The 24,531-nt window shown below is 34.7% G+C and overlaps 1 protein-coding gene across 9 annotated transcripts; it reads right to left on the bottom strand.

The window, feature by feature from the left end:
- Positions 1-218: 218 nt before the first annotated feature.
- On the bottom strand, positions 219-23,568 carry LOC131929783 (endoribonuclease Dicer). 9 transcript variants are annotated; one of them, XM_059286156.1, is made up of 22 exons: positions 23,372-23,568; positions 20,535-20,637; positions 20,135-20,297; positions 18,290-19,758; positions 17,129-17,230; positions 16,791-16,981; positions 16,335-16,473; positions 16,029-16,104; positions 15,667-15,806; positions 15,065-15,244; positions 14,147-14,357; positions 12,877-13,139; positions 12,078-12,202; positions 10,673-11,351; positions 8,513-10,426; positions 8,074-8,293; positions 6,721-7,031; positions 6,005-6,216; positions 1,866-2,124; positions 1,104-1,302; positions 669-744; positions 219-401 (listed from the first exon to the last, which is right to left on the bottom strand). In XM_059286156.1, exons 2-22 carry the CDS (start codon positions 20,628-20,630, stop codon positions 236-238), a joined length of 7,191 nt encoding a protein of 2,396 aa, XP_059142139.1. In that variant the 5' UTR covers positions 20,631-20,637; positions 23,372-23,568; the 3' UTR covers positions 219-235. The 9 variants fall into 9 exon arrangements, 7 of the variants coding, with proteins under 7 accessions (XP_059142139.1, XP_059142135.1, XP_059142133.1 ...); XM_059286152.1 differs by having other exon boundaries at positions 8,513-11,351; positions 23,339-23,568; XM_059286150.1 differs by having other exon boundaries at positions 8,513-11,351.
- Between the last annotated feature and the right edge of the window lie 963 nt (positions 23,569-24,531).

Raw genomic sequence — 24,531 nt, 5'->3', positions numbered from 1 at the left:
TGAATATCGTTATCTTAATGTTAATTTTTTAAAGCCAAATTTAATATTGAAATAGATAAGAAAAAATTAGAAGTTCTTGCTTTGTCAATGATGACGAATATAATCTGGAAATTTGAACAAAATGGTAGCAACTAAATGGGTCAAAATTGAGTAAAATATTTCCCACCAGAAAAAAAGGACAGGCAGACAAACATTGTAAACTAAATAAAAGCTTATAAAGACTCAATCATGTTATTTAATCAGCAATTAAGTTTTGTGACAACACACGAATAGATTTGAGGGCTTTCTTAGCAGCTGCACTTTTGGCAATGCGATAGTTGCGACCAACTCCAGTGAAAACTCCCTTGCCAACTACATTGACAGTCACCCTGACTTTCCCATTCATGGTCCTCTCTGGTCTTCTGTTGAAAATAAAACAAAACTTTTAAGCTTTTGGAATTAGTCAATACCAAATGGATATGTGATTTTCAAACAAAGGGTTTTTCCTGTTGGTATTACAGTAATGACCAACAATTAATAGCTGCAGTATTCTCCAGCTTGATCCTTACAAATATCTTTTCTAGCTTCTTAATATAGAGGCTCATTACTTTACAAATATGGATTAAAAATAATAAATGTGTATCAAAACAGATACGTTAATAAATACCAACACACAAACAAAATCTTACTCAAATTTAGCTGTCTCAGGTTCTGTTTCCAGCAGTTCTCTCACAGGAGATTTGGGTATACTTTTCAGATATTTATCTGGCAATAGCAGAAGAAAATTTTTTACAATTACTTCAAAATTACATCAAAAAGAAAATCTGCAAAAATAAAATATGATTTCTGACCATTATCAAAACACCTAGGGACTATCATAGCCATGTAAATTATACTTTTTCTTCTAAAAGTAAAAAATTCCAATTAACATGACCTACATAAGATCTTGACCCCTGATATGTATACTACATATGTTGTGGGTACAAGGAACATTTTCTGAGTTGTTTTAATTTTACACAAAATGTGTTTATAAATTCTGGACTTTTACATTTATTTATACTAGTGCTTTTTTAAGCAACATTAAATTTTTTGTACTGCTGGCACTGGAATATCCAACTACTAACCTATATGTGGTTTCATCATCCTATAATACACCCTCCACACTGTGTCCAAAGACATCCCGCTGTCAAGATAAATTGCTCCAGCAACTGATTCAAAGATGTCGCCCAAAGCTTTAGGAATCTCCATCTCAACCTCCTCTTCATCATCATCCTCTTCAGCATTCTCTTCAGGCTCTGCTTCTTCAAAAGTTAATTCTCTGAACTGAAAATGATTTGTGTTTCAGCTGAATAAACAATTCAAACGAAAGAACATCATTTTAAGTTGCTGAATAGGTTTTAAATTGGAAAAATGAATGCAAGTAAAACTACCCTGCAAGTCAAAAACTGGGAAGATGAAGTAGAGTTCACCTGTTTATGTGACCCCAGCATATGAAAAGATGATGTGGTCAGTTCGTAACATGTCCTGCAGCCTTTACTTTCCACTCACATGAGTCAGGTACCCATCAGAGTTGGGAGAACTCCAATGGACTTGAACCCAGGTAGGTTATAACTCTAAGAGTTGGCAGACTCAATGGAGGTTCATAGATATCCAAATCAGGAAGATCTTTTCTAATTTTTTTTGGTCATTTTTAACAGCCTTGTTATTTTTAAGCAGCAAGATCCACTGTCACATCCCCCCCCCCCCTTAATTATTATTGATTAGCTTTTAAAGTTTAATACTCAACATTATAAAGGGACTCTGTTTTTGACAATCAACTTAATGCCAATTAATTTTTAGTAGCTATACAGTAAAAAAAAAAGGAATGAAAATATTTAAACACTCACCTCTTCATCAATATCAATGTCATCTTCCCTCTTTTCCTTTTGACGTTTCACAAATTTATCAATCACATAGAACAAAGATGGCGAGATGGCCTTGAAATACTTATGGAAACCCCATTTAACGGCCAGAGCAGCAAAGATGTTGTTGTTGACCAAAGCCGACCTCAGGTCTGTAAGAATCCCTGGTGAGTATTTCTGTGAATCTTCATACAGGTGGCGCGTTATCACATAGTCAAGTATGGCATCCCCAAGGAACTCGACCCTGAAATACGGCGATACATTTTTAGAGATTAATATATGTAAGACATAGATATTTTTTAGATGAAAAATAAACCGCAACCTGGAATTAAAATGGGAAAGTCTAAAAGAAATTAGACAAAAAAAATAGACAAAAAAAAAAACCTTTGCATTTTAATCCTTGGCGTTTTTTGGAATGTCACAGTGTGAGTATTCAGAGGTTCCAAAACTATTATTTCCTTTTGTACATATTCTATAAGATATTTTTCATAATTCAGCACATGATTATTATTATATTATTTTTTATATTATTTTTTTTTGTTGAAATTCTAACACTTGTCACTTGTAAGGAAAATACATACAATATAAAAATAGTGTACAAATTAATTAGAGTTTAAAAGCTTTCCACCTTCAAATCTCTTATTAAATAACACAGCAACCCTTCTTCTTTCAGATGATTCAACATTTTTTTCAGTGATGAAGTGAACTGATTTTTATTTTTAAAAATTAAACAGCTTTTTTAAATCAATATAAATATAACATGAGCCGGAATGGTTGAGTAGGAAAGGCTTGAGTTCAATTCCCAAGCCAGCATACTTTAGATATTCCTGAGTTCTCCCGGCTTTAATAAGTACTCTTCGGGTCAGGAAAAGTGAACAGCTGGGCATAGTGTGAGCCAGGGGCGGAACTACAGTGCCGCCAGACCCCGCAATGCGGGGGGGGCCCAGGCCGATTGGGGGCCCAAAAATCCTGGCTAAATTATTTTTAAAAAAAAATAATTTAAATTTAAATTAAAAAAATTAGGTGGATGTCGAGTTATGTTTCTTCTACAGTTACAAACAAACACGATAATCGGCAAACATCTTTGAGAAAAATGCACAGACTATAGCTCGAGAGACCGCCAGACATATAGACAACTTCAAAGACGCAGCCTACCGTTCTTTTTTAGTGGCGTCGATTAGGAGAACAAAAAAGCTTTGAAAATCGGGCTGGGGAAATGTTGCGGCGACTATCCTATCTTCTAGACGACCGGGAAAAGTCGGCACTATTGATGTAGATGTTCATCGGCGCTTTCTTGTCCCCTTCCCTTGAACCTTCCCAACTCTCTACCCTCCCCCCATCCCCCTAACCTCTACCCCTCACCACACCCTTACCCTTACAATAAGATGTAATGCATAGATTAACGAACCGTTTATGAACTACTGAACTGTAAACTGACCACTTCCGCACATTTTGTTAAAGACACTATTCAATAGTTGTTCATTTACCTGATGAAGTATTTCGTTGACGAATCTAATTCATACAACAAGGAAGGTAAGACTCGTCTTTATATTATTAATCGTTTTATAATTAGTACAAGTATTAATGGAACATTAGTTATCAACACTAAATACATTAAAGTTAAAATTTTTTAGAATACAATGATCTAGCTTTTAAGCCTAAAAACAACCAAAAGATCTATACAGGGGCGGAACTACAGTGCCCCCAGACCCCGCAATGCGGGTGGGGGGGGGGGGGGGAAGGCCGTTTAGGGGCCCACTGCTGACCATAATTAGTATTTTTTTAAATTTTGAATTTAATTTTCGTGCATTTTTGCCTTGATATTTAGTTTGTAAAAGAAAAACACTGTAGCTGCGGTACGATTATCTTTATTTCACAGTCACTATACCACGCTCTTCAGCAAAAAAATAAAATCCATTACACAAAATACAGTGTAAAATATAGGCAACGCTTCAAATTTGAATGACACATTTGACTCGTTGCCCCCCTTTGATAGCTAAATAGAGGACATGTAACTGTTTGACCGATCCTCCAAAGTGTACTGTGGCGGATGGGGCAGGGGATGGGGATAACATTTCTTTTTATTTATAGTTGTATTTTTTAACCATCGTCAAGGCCGAGTTCTATTTCCCCACGCTGTCGCCGGCAAAATTCTTTTTAAAAAAACAACAAAGACCATAGCACGAGAAGCCGCTACATATGAAGTGGCTTTCATGATGCGCGGTTCTTCTTTGCGGCATTAGTTAGGGACCCGCTGAAATCCATTGAACATTTTTCAATGTTAATATGTGTTAGTGATAGTGGTTGAATTTGTATTCTGTACTATCTTGTATCCTACAAATAATAAAAAAGAATATAATACTAGAAACTTCGTTTTTATATACGTTTACTTGTTTTTTACTTTTACAAGAAATATCATAGTAAACTTTTAAGGCCTATACTTGGAATTATCTCCCCTGAGTACGTTTTACAATGGGCGATGGTACATAGGCGCTTTGTTGTCTCTTTCAAGATTTTTCCCTAGCCGACCCCCATCCCATCCCTCTTTTTTAGCCTCGCAAGTATCGAGTAGATCAATGTATCGTTTATGAACTACTTCCTAACCGTACGATTCACCACTTTAGCACATTTTGTCAGACACTAGACAGCACTAGTCAACAGATATTAATTTATTTGCATACTATTAGTATTAGGCACATCTAAACTAATTCACAAAACAGGGAAGGTAAGATTATTTTTTATATAATTATTTAGAAATTAATTAGAACGTTTAGAATTAATTGAACATTATTATATAATTAATAGTCAATTACTATTTATAAATGACGTTATTGAGGTGGGGGTGTGTGAGGGTCTGGCTTTTTGTTAGTCGTTAAAAAATGTGACGTCATTTGTGGATTCCCCCCCCCCCCCCCCTAAATCAGAAGGTTATCCGACGCGTGAGTTGTACATGTAAAAACATGTTTCTGTCTATTTTGCATTACTGCATCATTTACCCAATCGCCATGAAAACTTTGGAAGCTGTTGAGGACAGCCACGCAAAGGTTTCTGTCATAGGCTAACATTTGTTTACATATTGGAGTGGGGACGCCCAACGGAAATATGTGATTTAGCGCCCCGAGATCTTGCATAAGCGGATGAGGTTACTACTTGAAATCACCGGCGACAGTGTCATCCTGAGCGCATCACATATGGGCAGGTTGGCCCCCACATCCAGTCGTTTAAAAGTTCCCACAACACTAGGAATAAGTCTCGCTTCTACACTCGATGACTAAATCTAATCAAGTGTTGCACAAATGTTTCTTCCAGACTGCCGGAAGAAACAATATGTCGCGCCCATCCCCTGTGCAGTAATGTAACCAGTGTTTCTTCAGACTTTTTTCTCCGGTGGGGGCACTTGAAATTTTCGGGGGGGGGGGGGGGGGGGGGGGGCGGTAGACTGTTAAAAGTATATATTTTCTATATAAAGTATATAAATTTCATTTTGTTTGGAGTGGGGGGGGGGGGGGGGCGGTAAAAATAATTCGGAGGGGGGGGGGGCGAAGCCCCCCCCTCCCCCCCCCCCCCGAAAAGATGCCTGGAAGAAACTCTGAATGTAACCGGTAGCTCCCAAAAGCCCAGTGACTCCCCTGACACATGGGCCGTCTCCGAGGGACTTACAGCATGCCTTGGCGTGTCTAGTTGGTAGAAATGAACTGCCAAAATTGTTAATATTTAATTCAACTTCTGGAAAACAGGGCACACGTCTAAAAATGCACGGTTGGTAACGTTTTGATGAAAGCCTCTTAACAATCATCGTCAGTTTAGTGTGTTGGGCTAGATTTAGAGAGTCGGTGTTTCTCACTTCGAAAACTTAATGGGGCCATATATATATATATATATATATATATATATATATATATATATATATATATATATATATATATATATATATAGGGGCCCAAAAAAAATTCTGCGGGGGGGCCTTTTTTTTCTAGTTCCGCCACTGGTGTGAGCACACAATTGCTTTATTTGCAGAGGTTAAAAAATTAACTCTCCCCTATGGACTGGAAATGGTACATTACTCACTACCATAATCTCTGTCAAAGCTAGGAGCACCAAGCTACTATAAAAGTGGCACAAACCTCTGATAGCAGTCAGTGATGGTGTTGTAGTGATAGGAGGCATGTGTGAAGGCCTGAAGCAGATAAGATTTGTCTCGAAACTTGTAGCAAATCTTCTCCTCTAGAGAGTCAAAGCCTTCCAGCAGGTGTTGGAGTTTAGCTTGGTTGGCTTCTGTGTTGGAAAACATGGGGGACGGGGGGCAACGCAGTTCATCAAATTCTTGCTCCAGAAGCTGAGGAATAAAACATCAGTACAAGTCAGCTATTGAAACAGTATGTGAGGACATGATAAAAGTCATCTAATGGGACTGTGGTTTAGGACATAATACAAGTCATGTATTGGGACAATGTGGTTGAAGAGATTATAAGTAATCTATTGGGACAGTGTGGTTGAGGACATAATTATGTCTTCTATTGGGACTGTGAGGTTAAGGGCATAATATAAGTCGTCTAATAGGACAATGTGGTTAAGAAAGTGAGAAAGTAAAGTGACTGTTCATAGTGCTGATCACAACATCCTTTTATATCATGAGGCAGAGAAACAAATAAACTCTACTATGAATCTCCAGCTCTAAAGGGGTTATTTACTTATTTTTAAATGAAATAGTTTGGTTTAATGTTCAATAATCATTTTTTATCTTTTAGTTATTTTTCTCTCAAGTACAGACTATTGCATAAGTTGAGTGGAGAAGGTTAAAAAAAATAGTGCTTATGAGTGATGGAGAAAAAAAATCTACCTTTCCATTTTTCCTTCCGTCATTAGAAAAACTGATCTCCTTTCTCCTCTTGCTTTTAGGCAGTACCCTCAGGCCCAGCCAGGACATGAAAATCAGAGCAGCCTTCCTGCCGCAGGTGGTCAGGTAGCAACCAATCAGAGCCTCGACGCAGTCGGCCACGCTCTTGTCAGGCAGACCGTGGTGGCATTGCAGGCTGTAGGGGGTGAGGCTGTGGGTGGGTGCCTGGACTTCCTCCTGCTGGTCAGCCTCCTGGCTCTGCTGGATCCACTCCAGCTCTTTGTTGAACATCAGAGCCTCGTCACGCTTGCCTGCTTTTAAATGATTATGATACAAGTTTTTAAATAAAAGTCTTAAAAAAGTAATTATCACACATGACTTAAAATATTTGCTTTAAAACCAACTTAGTTTGCTTACCATCTTAAATCTATAAGACAATCATCGTTAAAATCTGTGTTGGATTTAAGGTGTGAAATCATCTTTAACAGTTCACCATGGTTCAAGTGATAGCTAGCACTTAATCCTGTTATCTCCCATTTTGATATTGAAAATTCTGATCTTAAAATTTCTTAATTTTTTTTATTATTTCAATTGTCACAAAACCAATGGAAAAGCATTTTATTTTTAATCAGTCGTCCCTTAACCCTACTACCCTAATTGGATTGAGGTACCAGTTGATTTTCTCGTTAATTTCTTCCATCTGTTTCGGTCCTCTGGTGCTCTGTATAGTTCTGCAACAGGCAGCTACATCCAATCTTTGATGTCATCCACTTAATGATATCTGTCTTTCCCTTCTTCCTTCTGGCACAGTGCCCTGCATTATTGTTTTGGATAGGTAGTTGGTTCGTGTGACGTGCCCATACTATCTACATTTTTTTGTTCATGCTCAGTAGATTCTTAAAGGGACCAATCGCATAAGTCATCATTCCACTGACTTCTTCATTAGTTATGTGATCTCTCTATGAGATCACTAAGAATGTGAAACATCTAATTTCCAGGGATTGCAAGTCTGCATTGAGAGTCCAAGCCTTGAATCCATACAGGAAGACAGACATGAGCAGTGATCTCATGAATTTTAACTTTTGTGCCAATAGAATAGCTGTCACAAAACAGTGAAATAGCCTTTTTATACAGCCATCACCAAATGGTGACAAAAGCTATTGTATTTCAGCATTTATTTCAAAATTTGTATTTTTAAATATTTTTTTTAATACTTTCTGTATTTTACAATTTTTGTTCTTACCAATATAGTTGGTATAACAAACAAAAATTCAGATCAGAAAAGGATTTAAATGTCATTCACAATAACAGCCATTAAAAAAAAGAGTATGCTTAAGTTTGGTATCTAGTACACACCTGTGTCTGAAGATTCATCCAGGTAAAAATTGCGTGAAGAAGAAGGCACTTTCAATTCAGGCGTGACAATCACAACCTTCGGAACTGGGCCTCGTCTCCTCTCATCGTTGATGACAAAACCTGGGGGCAGCCAGTTCTCATACGGCTCAAACTTTGTGGACACCATGCACTCGGCCAGCCCCTTCCTTCTGCCTAGTCGATACAGATTATAATTACTTACCTGAAATACAAAGCTAGTAGAATCAACAATGTTTAAATACAAGTTTAAAAGCACTCTCAATGTTTGAAGGAGAATAAAAATGAAAAAAAAAAAGGAATTTAATAGGTTAGTGATTTTTAAATTTTGTAATGCTTATCATTTATGTATTGAAAGATACTCTTATAATTGTGTGCCTTTATTACGCACTGCAAATTATTAATGCGGAAGAAAAGCACAAACCTGTTTACTGCGCAGGTAGCTCAGTTTGCCCTCGTGTATGCCTGGATATGAGCAATACAAGTAGACTGTGATGGCATACTTCAGGAATGAATCACCAATAGTTTCTAGCCTCTCTAAGCTAAAGAAGTCGTTTGCATTGGACATGGTGATTGCCTGCATGATAAGGCAGGGACTTGGGCCCATGAAAGTGTGTAGGTCTCTGTCTTCATCCAGGGTCACAGGCGAGAATGGCTGAGGCAAGGCTTGAGGTTGTGATTTGTCAGATAAATCGTTGTCGTTATTTACACTACTCTCATCTACTTTAGGCAAGTTCTGTATACACTTTTCCTCACAATTTTGTTGTATGCAGTTATTTTCAATTATTTTAGATATACTGTTATTTTCACTATTTTCCTGGCAGTTTTGTATACAGTTATCCTCACAATTTTGTTGTCTACTAGTCTCACAAATATGTAGTTTATTATTCTCACAATTTTGTTGTTTACTATTCTCACAATTTTGTTTTATACAACTATTCTCAGAATTTTTTTGGCTGTGTGTTTTGTTATTTGTCTGCTGGACTTTCTCTGATGAATGAGTTGAGTTCAAAGATGAAACAGCTGGGGCTGAGTTTATGTCCAATGTAGACTTCTCTGAATGTTCTTGGACATTTGAATCCCATTGGCTTTCTTCAGCTGTAGTACCATTTTCTTCCATCTTGAATGAGAACTTAATGATATCTTTATCCTCCTTACAAAAATCCTCGAAGAAAACATCTGGAGGCTTCGTGTCTTCTTGCCTAGCCTCATTATTTCCTACTGGCCAACTTTCTTGAGGAAACATAGGCCGTGACTGGCTTTTACAATTCTCACCATTTACATGCTCATTGGAATGGAACATATCTGGAATTATGAGATCTATATCTAGCTGACCCAACTCCTCACTCAGGGTGTTCATGATTATTGCGGCTTCATCTTGATGGGTGGAAGAATTGAGATCATTTGGAGTGGAGTTTTGAGAAAGTGAACACGATTCACCGGATAATTTGCGTATAAATTCTGTGTCTAGTTGATCTAAGTTTTGAGCAATACGGCTGTTGGCTTTACTTAAGGCAGGTTTAGAATTGGATAGAATGGTATTGGGATCACAACCAGCATGATTACAACAGTTTTTAACAACATCGGATGTAGGCTTTGTTGAATCTTTGGTTATTGCAGTTGAGTTTAGAATAAAATGGGTCTGTGACTGTGGCAGCGCTTGATAGGGACTTGGGGGAATATTACTGGGTACAGAGTTATCTTCCCCTGTGTGAAGTTGACTAGATAAAGGGTTTGCTTCCTCGTTTTTAATATTATTAGAGTTAGCCTCCTTGCCAGAAGATAAAGTTGGACTAGTATTTATCACAGAGAAAGAAGTAGTTTCTTTACTGCCCTGCTGCCTTTCTACATCAGCGTATAGGCCGTTGAGGCTATCTGGCTGCCTTTCTTCATCAGTGTGTAGCCCGTTGCTATTTCCTGAACATATATCAGTAACAGGTAAAGAGCGCTCATCTATTTTTCTTCCTGTGTCTCCATTCAGTAAACACAACAGCTGATTCTCATCAGCAGATTTTGTATCCATGCCTGGCAAAACTTTCCCAGCATCTCCGTCCACACATTCTGAAGATTCTTTACAAGGTGTAGGAATGTTGACAGGACTGAGTTTCAGACTGGGAAATGACTTTTCATCAACAATGCTGCAAGTTGTACCAGATGTTTGAATTTCTAAATCCTTTCCTTTCTTTAAACCTATTTCTATTATATTCTGAACATTGTCCAATTTCCCATCAATCACAGGTTTCATTTTGAGACTTGGGTTCACAATTTCCATGCTTGTTTCACAGCAATCAGAAACTTCTAGAACTGTGCTATTATTAGAATTTGAATTTTTTGCTACCTCCATGTCACAGCAATCAGAAGCTTCTGGAACTGAGCTATTTTTAGAATTTTTAGCTACCTCCATGTCACAGCAATCAGAATCTTCTGGAACTGAGATATTTATAGAATTTTTAGCTACCTCCATGTCACAGCAATCAGAATCTTCTGGAACTGAGCTATTTTTAGAATTTTTTGCTAACTCCATGTCACAGCAATCAGAAGCTTCTGGAACTGTACTGTTATTAGAATTTGAATTTTTAGCTACCTCCATGTCATAGCAATCTTCTGGAACTGTACTGTTATTAGAATTTGAATTTTTAGCTAACTCTATGTCACAGCAATCAGAAGCTTCTTGAACTGAACTATTATTAGAATTTTTAGCTACCTCCATGTCATAGCAATCTTCTGGAACTGTACTATTATTAGAATTTGAATTTTTAGCTAACTCCATGTCACAGCAATCAGAATCTTCTGGAACTGAGCTATTTTTAAAATTTTTAGCTACCTCCGTGTCACAGCAATCAGAAGCTTCTTGAACTGAACTATTATTAGAATTTTTAGCTACCTCCATGTCATAGCAATCTTCTGGAACTGTACTATTATTAGAATTTGAATTTTTAGCTAACTCCATGTCCAGCAACTTCTCTGGGCTTGTTTCAAATCCAAAATCCAACTTGGCAAATCTAAAACCCTCAGGGAGTTGGTCAAGCCCAATGTTAGTTTCTCTGGAGATCTTGCTGCGGAGCTCTTCAGCAAGTAGAAGATAATTTGTGCGGTATAGAATGGTGGGGAGGCAGACGGTTTTCCTCCAGAGTGAGGCAGGAAAGACATGAACGTCACAGAGCTCAGGGATTAAGATCTGCTTCTGCTGGAGGTTTTCCCGCCTGGCTCTCTTGGTCTCAGCGCTGCTGGTGGGGAGGGCCACGCCTTTCTGGTTCATGTATCTGAAAACAATTAACTCTTTAGATAACTAATGAAAAATGAGATACTAAAAATTAACATTTTGTATGTAGAAATTAATCTCGAAAATTGATTTTTAAAAAAAATTTACGATGAAAGAAAAAACAAAGAAATTCATGACAGAAACAATTCAAGATAAATTAACAAAATATCTCAAGAATAATGTCCAAATTATTTTTTTTTTGCTGAAGAAACTAAATGTATTATAAAATTTAAAACAAATAATACATGACTATTTGGTCACAAAGGTTCTAAATCACAGCTTATCTGCTTTAACTATTTGTTATACAAGGTAAGAAACATAAAAATATGCTGTTATCTAGAGTTAATTTATAATATCTCAACAGTGAAAACATATGAGAAAAGTGTTACAATAAGCAATTGAGAGTCGCATTATGATTTAAATTTATTATTTTTCAAATCCCATTTAAAAATTTTCCCCTGATCATGAATTCCTGACGGAGATTTCATTTTGATTTTCACCTCTAAAACAAATTTCTAGACCATTTTATCTTATCCAATGGTGTTGATATAAACATTGCTCTTATAACCAATATTCACATAAACATTGTTCACATAAACATTATTCACATAAACATCATTCACATACAAATTAATAAAAATTGTTCCTATAAACATTATTCACAAACATTGTTTATATAAACATTGTTTACATAAACATCGTTTACATAAACATTGTTCCTACTGACCTGGGTGTCAGCAAGTTGAGTCTAGCAGACGTATGGTCAACATCCAAAAGGGGTTGTTCAGTATTTGTGATCAGCAGTCCGTACTTTGTTGTATAATAATCCTGGAATGAAAAATACAAACCAACCTTAAAACCAAGAGTCAAAAGTTTTATCAGGTGTTGGCATCTAATAGGATCAGATTAAATACGTTCTTGAGTTTTACACTTTACTTATATTGCTTAAAAACTAGGTGAAAATGGTCTACCAAATTTATTTATTTTTGTGAATAGAAAATTAAAGGGTCACACTGAGCTGTAATTTTGTTCTTTTCTTATTGGGTTCACTGCAATTGTGTTAAACTCAAAAGTATATATCTGAAACCAAATTCAATTAGTATTACTATTTGAAAAATTGATTCAAATTCAATGAAGTTACCTTGATTTATAATTTTAAAATAAAGGAAAAACAAATTTTAATTGAGCCTGCTGGTTGACAATCCTATTTGTATTATTGAAGAGGGGAAAACTACAGAGAGTAACAGCCCCTTTTAAGAATGACAATGAATTATTTAGCATTAATATCAGTAAAATTGTGACAGTAACGACTAATGATATTAACTTTTTGAAAATAAAATTTTGATTATCAACTATAAAAATGTTTTTACACATTTCTAAGTTAAATATCAATTTAATATATATATTTTAAGCTAGTGTGTGCTTAGATAGGAAACTAACTGCTTAAATGTTAAATTGTTAAAATTTTTTCCATCTTAGGCTAAAACTAAAAGAATATTTTCAATGAACTGTATGACAAGACTTACTTGGAATGTTTTATAAAGCTCAGGGGATGGAAATGGGCTGAGGGGGTTTAAATCATGGCGTATTTCAGCCACATAAAAATGCTGCGGTTGGTCAATGTTGCGGTAGGAGGGCATGACAACAGCGTCCTCGAAGTTTGTGACCGAAAACTGAAACAAGCTTTCGCTTTGCTTCTTGTTACATCCTGCCCGTTTCTCAACCTTTATAAACTCAATGACTTTATCCACAAAATTCCACTCAATATTCAAATCATCATGACAGGTTCCTAAAAAAGAAATTATTTTTAAAAACTTGCATGCTTTGGTACTGAAGTATAACACAATAAAAACATTTTATTCATACACTGGAATTAAAAAGCAATTTAAATAGCATTGAGGTAAACTAGCTGTTACTTGGTAACTTTTTAAACGTTAAATTTTGTTACAACCTGAAACAATAGCTGTATATTAATAATATTATTAATTTAATTACCAAAAAAATAAAATAGAAATGTATTTAGTTTTTAGCCCTATATGTTGTTTAACCTGAACTTGCATAATGCACTAACACCCTGATAAACCTCATACAAAAAATAAGTAGGTTTCAGTGTAGTGTTAAAATAAATTATCAAGTTTGTATTAGAAAATGCATTAAAGAAAAAACTGTGACAGTGTTGAAACATCACCTTGTGACATGGGGATGGGGGGATAAAAAGTATTTTTTAAAATGAAGTCTACTGCTATAGCCGAGATCTTCTTCTTCTTCTTCTTCGTTCTTAACTATTAGTGTTGAAAGGGGATCGATATTTATCTGCCAGTGGGTTTGAACTCGAATTTTTGTTCGAATTTATCAACCATGAGCTTTTTGCCTCCAACACAATTAAGCGTTACGTGTCAACTGGTTATGCGCCATTGAGGCCATTGACTCCGATTTCAGCCTGCTTTTCTTTCTGGATTTGCTTCCATAGCCTTTGTCCAACCAAGAACAAACTACAAGGCAGCAGTTGTTTAATTTTGGAGTTGTCTCTCCTAGAAGAGTGGCTGTCCCCAGCTAACGAGCCTCATCTGCCCGAGGGTTCGAACTCGAGACTTTTCGGTTTAGCAACCATGAGCTTTACCGACTCGACCACGCCGACCCCTAGCCGAGATCAATTTACAAGGTATAAAGATTTTATTGCAAGTTAACAAATTAATGATTATGCTATTTAGGCTATCCAAAAAAAGGAAATTATATTAGTACAACATAAATATACATATAGGAGAAATTATATGAGAAACACATATACATACATACCATTTAGAGGAACAATAATGTAGCCACACTCTGCTTTTTCAGGATTAAATTCCATAGGATCTTTATCCAAATGCAAAACATCAGAAAATACAAAATGATGAAACTTAAGTAGACGTGAAATTTCATCTGAAGAGAAGCTGAGATTGTTCTGCAGCAAATCAACAGACACAGTAACTTCCCCTGATCTCGTGTAAACAGGAAATTGAGGGATCTATTAAAAAAACATTTTATAATTTATTTATTCATCCAATAGTTATCTTTTCAAAGATCTCATATAATGTTAAATTACAAAAAGGTAATTTATAAATTTCCAACACATTGTTGGTGAATTTAACTTTAGACAATTAAAAAGTTAAAATGAAGTTAGGTAATAAAAATAAATTCTAAGGTAAAAAAAAAGCAAAGGAAAATAAGTGTAGTGATTTGAAGCCAACATTAGTTTATGATGTCTTCAGATAAGATCACCTGGTTCAAATAGAAGTTTGGATTAACCTACCAGAGGAAGAGGTTTGGATTAACCTACCAGAGGAAGAGGATTGGATTAACATACCAGAGGAAGAGGTTTGGATTAACCTACCAGAGAAAGAGGTTTGGATTAATCTACCTGAGGAAGAGGTTTGGTTTAACATACCAGAGGAAGAGGTTTGGATTAACCTACCAGAGGAAGAGGATTGGATTAACACACCAGAGGAAGAGGATTAGATTAACATACCAGAGGAAGAGGTTTGGTTTAACATACCAGAGGAAGAGGTTTGGTTTAACATACCAGAGGAAGAGGTTTGGTTTAATATACTAGAGGAAGAGGTTTGGATTAACATAACAGCAAGAGGTTTGGTTTAATATAAAAAGAGGTTTGGATTAATATAAGAAGAAGAGGCTTGGATTAACATAAAGAGCGATAGGTTTGGATTAACATACCAGAGGAAGAGGCTTGGACAACAAAAGCCCCAGAGTTTGGACAGTGTCCTCTGGAGCGTAGATGACCCGACCTCGTGTGTTCTGCTCATCCGTGATTGGTCCAGTCAGCTTCAGATTGATGAGGTATAAATAGCACCCACTTTCTGGCTTGGGACAACTTTGCAGTAAACCATTAGCCACCTGAAGTTTTGGTAAGGTTTAGTATTATTAGGTAGTGTTTAGCAATTAAATATGCAGTATACATTTTTATTTCAAGTCCTAGTTAGAGGAATCAAGCTAAATAATAGAATGTTATTGCATATACAAGGATTGTATGGTTAGTACCCATACATCATAGCTTTCTAAACTCTTCCACCCTTTCTATAATTTTAAGGGGAAATTAAAAAATTTCATGATGTGAGAGCACTTTAATAAACTGCCACAGAGTTCCCAAGAATTCTTGTAATAATAAAACAAAGAGGATACTAAGGAAGACTTCTTTCAATCAGTAAATAGTAACTAAAAATAATGTAAAATGTCCATAAAATAAGTTTATTTAAGTTTAATGATACCATTAACTTTTATATATAGCACTGTATGAATCTAGTATGAACCAAGGCTACCTTCTTGATGTAGTATTGCTTTCTTTTGGTAGTCCCAGGCCGGGCAAGACCAGCTAAATCTTCTTCATTCATCCACTCTTCCTCTTCTTCATACAAAAACATCTCCTTACCAACGGGTACCAAATTCTCATCCAGCTCACCTACAGTTAGAAAGAAGTTCAGGTGTCCAAAGCATATCTTAGATATAACATTATACTTGTTCGTTTATTTTAATCTTATGTAGACCTTCTCAGATAAATGGATTTAATCTATTTTTACCTTTCATTAACAAAATAACCAAAGTAATATAATGCATCAAAAACAATTGGATTTTTCTTTGCTTAGAAATTTTATAAATTTGTATTGTATATAGATTTGTGTACCTGTTTTATGAAGTATTTCACACATTTTAAGAGCCACAGCCATCATTGCCAAATTACTTGACTGCATTTCAGGGCCCTTATAAAGTAACCAAAAACGAATAAAATTTTATGCAACAGTTTATTAATACTAATTGTTTATTCACTCATGCGTAAAAAAAAAAAAACTTGAGAAAAAAGACTACATAACTAAATGTTTTACTTTGTAACTTTTAACCCTGTCTTTAAATTTTTCTAATAAATACCAATTCACAGAAATTTATCTTTTCAAATATGCCTTGATGAAGGCATGTTTTAATGTATATTTACCTTTAGCTCTTGTTTTATTGGAGAGTTAATTGGTAATCTGAGGTAAGCGACATAACGAGGTGGATCAAGTGGCAGCTTTTCTACCCGACACTGGGGTGTCAGGTGTGTAAATGCATCACTGGGAAGTTTGGCACAATATCTGGAGATGACAGTTGTCAACAGTAGAGGATAATTTCATTACAAATGAGTAGTTAAATCACAGATGAATCATTCATTCACAAATAAATTAATCACTTGATAGTTAATATCCCAGATACGAAAAATTTAATCAGAAATATATTTATATCACCCATGTAATTAAATCTCTTATTATATTTAACTCATTCATGCACATTCAAAGACCCAATAATAAGCAGCTCAACAAAAGTATTTTAATCACATTGATAGGGACTGTTGAAATATAGTTTCATGAAGCAACAAAAACTATGATGAAAATACAAATAAGAAAAATCCTACCTGTTGATTAGAGCTATAGCACCTTGAAGAGTAACATGAGGGGAGTTGGGGGAGTTTGGCATAGTACAATATGGGGGGATAACATCTGGACTGACCACTTCACCATCTTTCAACCGGTGGTCATCGTCTACTACATCATCTGAACACATTACAACAGCCGATTCAAAACTTCTATGTTCTCCTAAAAGCACCTACAAGATACATTGCAATATATTTTATGGGTTGTTAGTTTTTAAAATAAAAGTTTATAGCTTAAAAAGTAAGACAGAAAAAATTAGCATTTTACATTCAATTTGAATTTTCTAAATTCTTAAGACAGGACTGATAAATGTATATACCTGTTCAATGCCTTTAAAAACTTTTAGACTGGAGCTGAAGCCTTCAAAATCTTCATCGTCTAAGAGAATAACATATGACGCATCTCTTGCTCTGGCTCTACCCTATTGAATATTTTTCCCAATTTAACAGTAACACCAAAAAAGCAATCTTTAAATAAATATTCAGCTGTTGCAGACAACCCATCTTATATGATTCCCTTACATAAACAGAAGACAATTGTAGAAAATGTAATTAAATACAGTAGTATCATCAACTTCTTTTACCATTTGTGTACATGACACATGGGGCTGATTTAGCAGAGTTCACCTGTTTCAATAACCTAAGCATACAAGGTGAGTGATAGTGATGTCAGCACTATGCCCAGCTGCCTAAGTTTCCCTAATAAGAGTCAGGTACCCATCCGAGCAGTGGGCTCTATAACATCCTATAGACTTGAGCCTAAGATCCTAACTTGAGACCTTGGGGTTAGCACCCATGCACTCTACCATTCCCCAAGACAATAATAAGTAATATTATATTGAAAAGAAAAGTAAATGCAAAATAAATTAAACACATAAAAAAGAAAGAAACAATAGATAGAAATAAAAAATACAACTTAATAGTAAATGAAAAACTGAAGAGAAATCAACCAGTTTCAAATTAGTTACTGTAGGAGTGAAGCAAGGAAAGCTTGAATTTATTTTTCTCACACAACATCAAAAACACTTTGACCATAGGTTCTGTGTTTAAGCACCTGAGGTCTTTAGCTGTTGGCTGTGAATTGAGGTATAGCAGCTAATAAAGTGCTGCTAGATATTTGTTTACTTATGCAAGTGGCAGAATTTTTCTAATCATTTACTTGGAAGATTTCCAGCTAATAATTATACAAGTAAGGCTTTTAACTTTTTAAAAGCCAATCTTCTCATCTTTGCCAAGAAATTTTTAAATTTTTTAGTTATAACATGTACAGAAAAACTGGATGTGATTATTCTAAATAATAAAATTAAAATAGTTGAGCAAGAAAGCTTTCTGCTTTAATCAAGGTTATAGAAAATCCAGTGTGATGAATCTCACACAATTGACAACACAAAACAAATTCTACTTTATCTGCCAAAGTGGTTGTCTGTTGTCTTTTTAAAAAGCTTAATACTTAAAACAGAAAAAAACTCAATTGTAATTACCTTTGAAAGGGTGTACGCTCTAAAATCTTTAGGAGGATCAAAGCGGATGACAAGATTACACTTTGGTATGTCAATCCCCTCCTCCAGCTCCAGGGTGGCAATGACGAGGTTACATTCTTGTGTCCGAAACTTCCTCAACGCTTCTTCCTGACGCTTGTAAGTCTTATTGCCTTTATTTTTTCCATTGGACCCTCGCAAGCCTTGCCCAGTTACATGGCAACTCTTTACAAAACAAAGATTTTCATCCCATGAGCAGACCTCTTCAATAACCTTATTAAGACCAAAAGCAATGTAGCGGTTTTCAACAAAAATAATCCCGCATAGATTTTTATCTTCCTCCTCCGTGTAAGTCAAAATTCTTTCATGACCTCCATCTGCAGTACGTTTAACAGCTATGTGCAGGGGCTTTGAATTGCTGTTAGAAAAATCTTCACTGTTATTATCTTCCTCATCAGAGCCTAGCGTGATAGAATCGTCATCAGAAACATCTGAAAAATCATCGTCGTTGAAGCTGTCTTCGTTATTTACAATAATAAAATCAACCTCTGGCTTGTAGTTTCTCAACACCTGGACAAGTTCTCGGACTTTGGGTGTTGTGTATTCTAACAACTCATCGACATCATAGTCTGGGTGGTAATTCATATCAAACACTTTAATAAGGCGCCGAAGTGTTGTAATGACACATCGAAGAAAGGTCTTGTGTATAGTGTTCTTTTCAAATTTGACAATTTTTTCTAGTTGCATAATAAAATATTCAGACACAGAAGCTGTGCACCAGGACCCTAATACATTCAGAATATTCAGACATTGGGATAAAACTTGAATGGGGGTCTCCTTTGGGTCCCTTTTATCGACTTTCTCATCAATAGCGATACAGCACTCGGTGAAAAAATAATAATTCTGCTCTAGTATATCTTCCAGCATTTCCCTCAGCGCCAACTGGTCGGCGTCGATCCCGTAGTCAACGCATTTTATCACAGACTCACTAGGGCGGCACCCAAACCTTTCAGACAAAATAAGCATAGATGTTTCTGCATAGGCGTGTAAAGCACTTTCCATATCAGAGATAGTCCGGTTGAGCTGTACGGGATCACTGCATTCTGTGCCAGCGATAGACGAGGTCACGCCCAGGATATGCGGCTGGCCTCCTTCTGGCATTGCAACAACTTTTTTGACAATCTCAACATAGGGATGGTCCTTGCCTTCCACTGACTTGTGACAATCATCAAAAATTAGCAGATTCACCTCACTTAGAGAGATCAAATTTTTCTGGAGCAGAGACAAAAATAATGAACCACGACAGAGTAAAATATTGCTGTTTTCAACTAGCAGTCGCCATTCATTCAGCTTCTGTTCTTCCATCCCCAAAGCATTTTCCATTGAAATTTCCCCAACATGAGGTGAGCATCTATTGATTTCTAAGTCTGTATGATGGGGTAATGTTTGGAATAGCATGTCTAGATCTGACTCTGAAAGCAGTGAAAAATACATATTAAGAAGTTTATTTACTGCATGATAAATGCATATGTAAAAATATATGGATAAAAAACAATTGGTAATATGTGTTTAAGTTGAATTCCACTACACAGTTTCTAAAGCAAGGGATATTATAAAAAAATTATCACAGCAAAATTTGATATAACGCTTACTTGGATGAGATAATTAGTAAGGCAAATAATAAAGACAATGCTCAACAAACATTTAGCATCAGCATTACCTAATATAATTAAAGTTTTTTTTTTCAATCTACAAGTTACAGAAACTTAACAAAAAATGTAGTATTCAATTCAGATATAAAAGTTACAATTAACACCCATTACATTTTTATCATTAATTTTAGCTAACCTGAATCAGTGAGATAAAATATACGCTTTCCACCATTGCTTAGGGACTGACGCGTGATGGAAGATAATTCTTTTGCTAGCATTAAGGCAAGAAACAATTTGCTTTCTGAACACCCCAAACATAGAATTGTATTTCTTTTCAAAGCAACATCCAGCAGTTGTATCTGAAAAAAAAAAAGTACCAAATTAAGGTTCTGCTATTATTGTATAGTTTTTAAGCAACTCCTTCCCTCCACCCATAGCCACATACCCATTTCTCCTTACATCACACGAAAGACTGAAACACAAGTCACAAGCCTACAGACACATCTGCAGGTCTTTAAAATAAAGGACATTCAGACTATTTGCACAGGTTAACTTTAAATTAAAATATTAGTTTTAAAAAAAAAACATTTGGTCACCTGATAAGTTTGTGGAGTAAAAGTATTTGTTGGAATGTCATCAAATCTATGATATTTTGAACCTTTCCGTGGTCCAGTCTGATTGCTCTGTGCCATTTTAAATCTGCAGATAGAAAGTCATTTGAATAACTATTGGTTTATTTTACCCTGTGACTGTGTATTAGTATTAGCAATAATACAAAATCAGATTTTTATGCAAAGTATTCATTTAATATAAATAAGTATAAGGCAGCCTTTACTAAACTTAGGTTAGGATACTAGGCCTAACTAAATAAATAAAAAAAATATTAAATTAATTTGGGCTTAGATTTTATAAACCTAAGTCGCTGTATTAAAATAACTTAAATAAGGCCTATAATAAATTGAAGTGAATGCTTGGAAAAAGATTCTTCCCCTCAGCACTTTCAGCAGAAGATGCAAAATGCCCTGACCTAAATAACTGCGCAATGGGCTCAAATTAAATACCATTAATAAATTATAAATTATATACAATATTGAATATAGCTACGCAATGGACTCTATTCCTTTATAGCTGTGCAATGGGATCAAATTACTCTTTTGACTTTTAGCTTTATTTTTCTGACAAAAATGTACTGTGTGGTCGAGCAGTTGTAGCTGGCTAGTTGCGCTTCTGGCAGGTCATAAAGTAGGCCTATTGGGAAATTTTTCCTAATTATCATAGAATGATAAAATGGACCCAGATTAATCCTATAATATACCCCATTGATAAAAACATCAAATTTATCATTCTAGGCCTAATAGTTTTTTTTATATGAATTTTCAAAGTTATGTGTTTAACTTGTTATGTTTCATTGTAACCTGCATTCCAGACGTGTGATTGGCTTTAAACTTGCATACCAATGTTGCTATTAAAGATATAATGATAAAACTTTGCACTTTTGTACTCAATGATATAGGCAATAGAAGTCTACAAATAAAATAAAAATTAGAAAAGAGGTAACTAGAAATAATGAAGTTAAAATAAGGGGTGTGGCACTGTTCTATAGTGACTGCCATAAGATGATTTCCAGACTGCACAGCTAGGTTGCTATTCCATATACCATCATGAAACTTTATATATTAGGACTAGAGCATGTAAAAAATACAATCATGCAAGTAAAATAAACATAGCTAGAGGAAAACTATAAATAGTGAACTTGAATATGGTACCGCGCAATTAGACTATGATGATTAACTACAGGCTAATATGTTACACTTCTTTGTTGCTACTATAAAAATAAACATTAAACTTTACATATTGATTCTGGTGTTAGTAATAAGAATGCTAGTATACCTATTGTACAGGTAATGTATAGAGTTAGAACTTACAAGTCAAATACAGCACAATATGATCAAGATACTTAACGATTTGCCATAAACATTGGATTTGTGTCCGTGTATAACATGGTAAAAATGTTATTATTAATTTAGAAAATTTTGGTTCTTGTAATGTTTCTGATGAAAAGTGTTGAGGTGTGCTAAAACTCAAAGATTGACATTTCACAGTATTCTTATTTATAAAATGTTTAGTGAAGTTGACGTATCCTTTGATAAATTCTTAAATGACATTAATTAAAGTGTTCATGTTTTCTTTCTATTATAGTTGCCTTTAACTAAAACTGTAATGCAGTGCAGCTTATAAAATTGGGCATTATTATTTTTAATTTAGGCCCTTTATAGTACTTTATAGATCTAGATACTACAGATAGGCCTGTCAGTATTTACATTAAGGCCTAATAGTTTATATATATATATATTATTACACATCTCTAGACCCATTATTGTTTTAGTGTTTTCATTTCCATTTAGATCTAGATTCTATTTTTTTAAAACTGTTTACAATAAATATAGATTTTTTTCTACTTAAAAATGCCTTTATAATCTATTTATCTGCAATTCATTAATGCTAGTTTGCTAGATCTAGTTAACCTGGTATTAAGAAGGTTAATAAAAATCTGGCTAATTTAAAATTTATAATTTATTTAGGCAGCAATTAGGCCTAATTACATTCTTTCCATTTTTAATCTAATAATTTAGATCTACATTATATTTATTTTAAAGCCCATTTTATTGTAACAGTCCATTTAAAAACAAACAGCTATTAAAAAACATCGTATGCGCATATCTATTAATATCTCGTAGCCCGGCCGCCATTATGAAATTACGCGTGCTTTCTCGTTCCTACCCCTACGAGTTTTATCGCGCTACTCCTCATTGGCCCGTGCTTAAAAACCCTTCAAATCGACATTTCTATTATCCAAATGGTTGGCATGCTATTTAAGCCTATTTTCATGCAACTTAAAGGATTATTTATATCTGAAATTTAGTTGTCAATGCGCCAGTTCGGTAGCGTCGGCATTTCGACAAATATTTGCTATTATCGGTGATCGCTTTCGGTATCTGACAATGTAAAACGGGAGCTAATTCATTTATTAGTATGTATAAAAGATGAAATTCAACTCAAATATTCACATCGAATACATTTTATTCTTCGATTCCGATGGCGAGAATTAACATGTTAAAAAATGGCGAATTTCAACAAGTACGATGAAAAAGTCAGGATGTGGTCGTACCGAATCGAAACAGCGGAAGTCGAAATGCCTAGTCATAAGGTTTGGTTTAGGATTCATTCAGTTCATATTAAAAAGTATATCAAGCGAAGAGTTTTAGTCTATAAGTTAAGTATTAGATCTAGATATTTTTTAAAAAAATCCATTGTCCATTGTATTAGCCTATTCAAATCTTTCAAAACTAGACTAGCTGACTAGCTGAACTAAAACTACAAAAAAGAATTTTAAAATTACTTGTCCACTTGATTTTGAATAATTTTGATTTACTTGCATTAAAAAATCCTAGTTGCTCTTAGTTTTAAAAACCTTTGGTTTGGTAAGTTTAGTTGGGTTCAGACTGCCAAATTCTATTTAGGCCCAGGCCTAAAATTAAATTGATACAACACCATCCAGGTTAGCCTATCTCTTTCTTTCTTTTGTTGAGATATGACTAAATATAAACCTCAACGCCATTTTGAAAACAAGGACGCAATTTCCTTTAACAATTATTTTTATTGGTCTATTTTAGAGGCAAGTCCAATAGAAACTTCCATTATAAAATATTGTGTTTCTCTTAATTAAAAAGTGCGTCTCTTTTTTCCCTTTTCACACAATTATCTGGTGTTGTGCAGGTCTAAAAAATGACAGCTTTAATAACCAACAATAACCATAAACCTCATTAGATGAAACGCGCACCATAAATTTGTCTTTCTATCTATCTAGATCTATAATAAAATATCTACAATTGCCCTGGAAAATAACTTATAAAAGATAACAATAATATTATGTAGATCTACATTTACAAAACATTATTGTATGAGCACGAACTAGTGTTTTTTTTCTGTAATTACGATTGCTTTTTCCCCTCAAAAGCCTATTTTGGTCAGTTATAAAATTTCAATTTCTCGTATCTCGAAAACTGCTTATTGGATCTCAATCAAATATTCACCGTAGTTGTATCATACGTAGATTTTGTTTAGTAGAATTGTTCTCGACATACTATTAAGAAAAAGTTAAGATTAAAAGTTAGGAAAAAAAATATGTAACGATTTTTTTAAAAAAAAGTTTTCTCTAATAGTTTTCCAGATAAGCCTTTTGTGTATTTAACAATTTGAAATATGAGCTTGAAATTTTAAGCGATTAGATCTACTGAAATTAGAAAAATGGTAAAAAAATTATTTAAAAGTGAATTTTTAAAATCAAATGCGTAACGATTTTTTTCTAAAACACATAATTCTACCATCTTTAAAATAATATATACTGATAAGGAGAATCTAATTTAAAAAAAAAACCCAGTATTTTTAGGTTGGGGATGTTATGCAATGTATATTATTTTTTAAAAACACAATAATAACCTAGATCTATAATATAATGCTAAATACATTGCAAAAAAGTTATCAATTACGCCATAGGAAGAGATTATTACAGTTGTTAATTTCCTGTAGTAT

This window comes from Physella acuta, unplaced genomic scaffold, assembly GCF_028476545.2.
Source record: "Physella acuta isolate Inbredline_101_S28 unplaced genomic scaffold, ASM2847654v3 ptg001675l, whole genome shotgun sequence".
In the NCBI taxonomy this organism is placed as follows: domain Eukaryota; kingdom Metazoa; phylum Mollusca; class Gastropoda; family Physidae; genus Physella; species Physella acuta.
The sequence above is the reverse complement of the archived record's forward strand: the minus strand, read 5'-3'. Positions and strand labels throughout refer to the sequence as shown.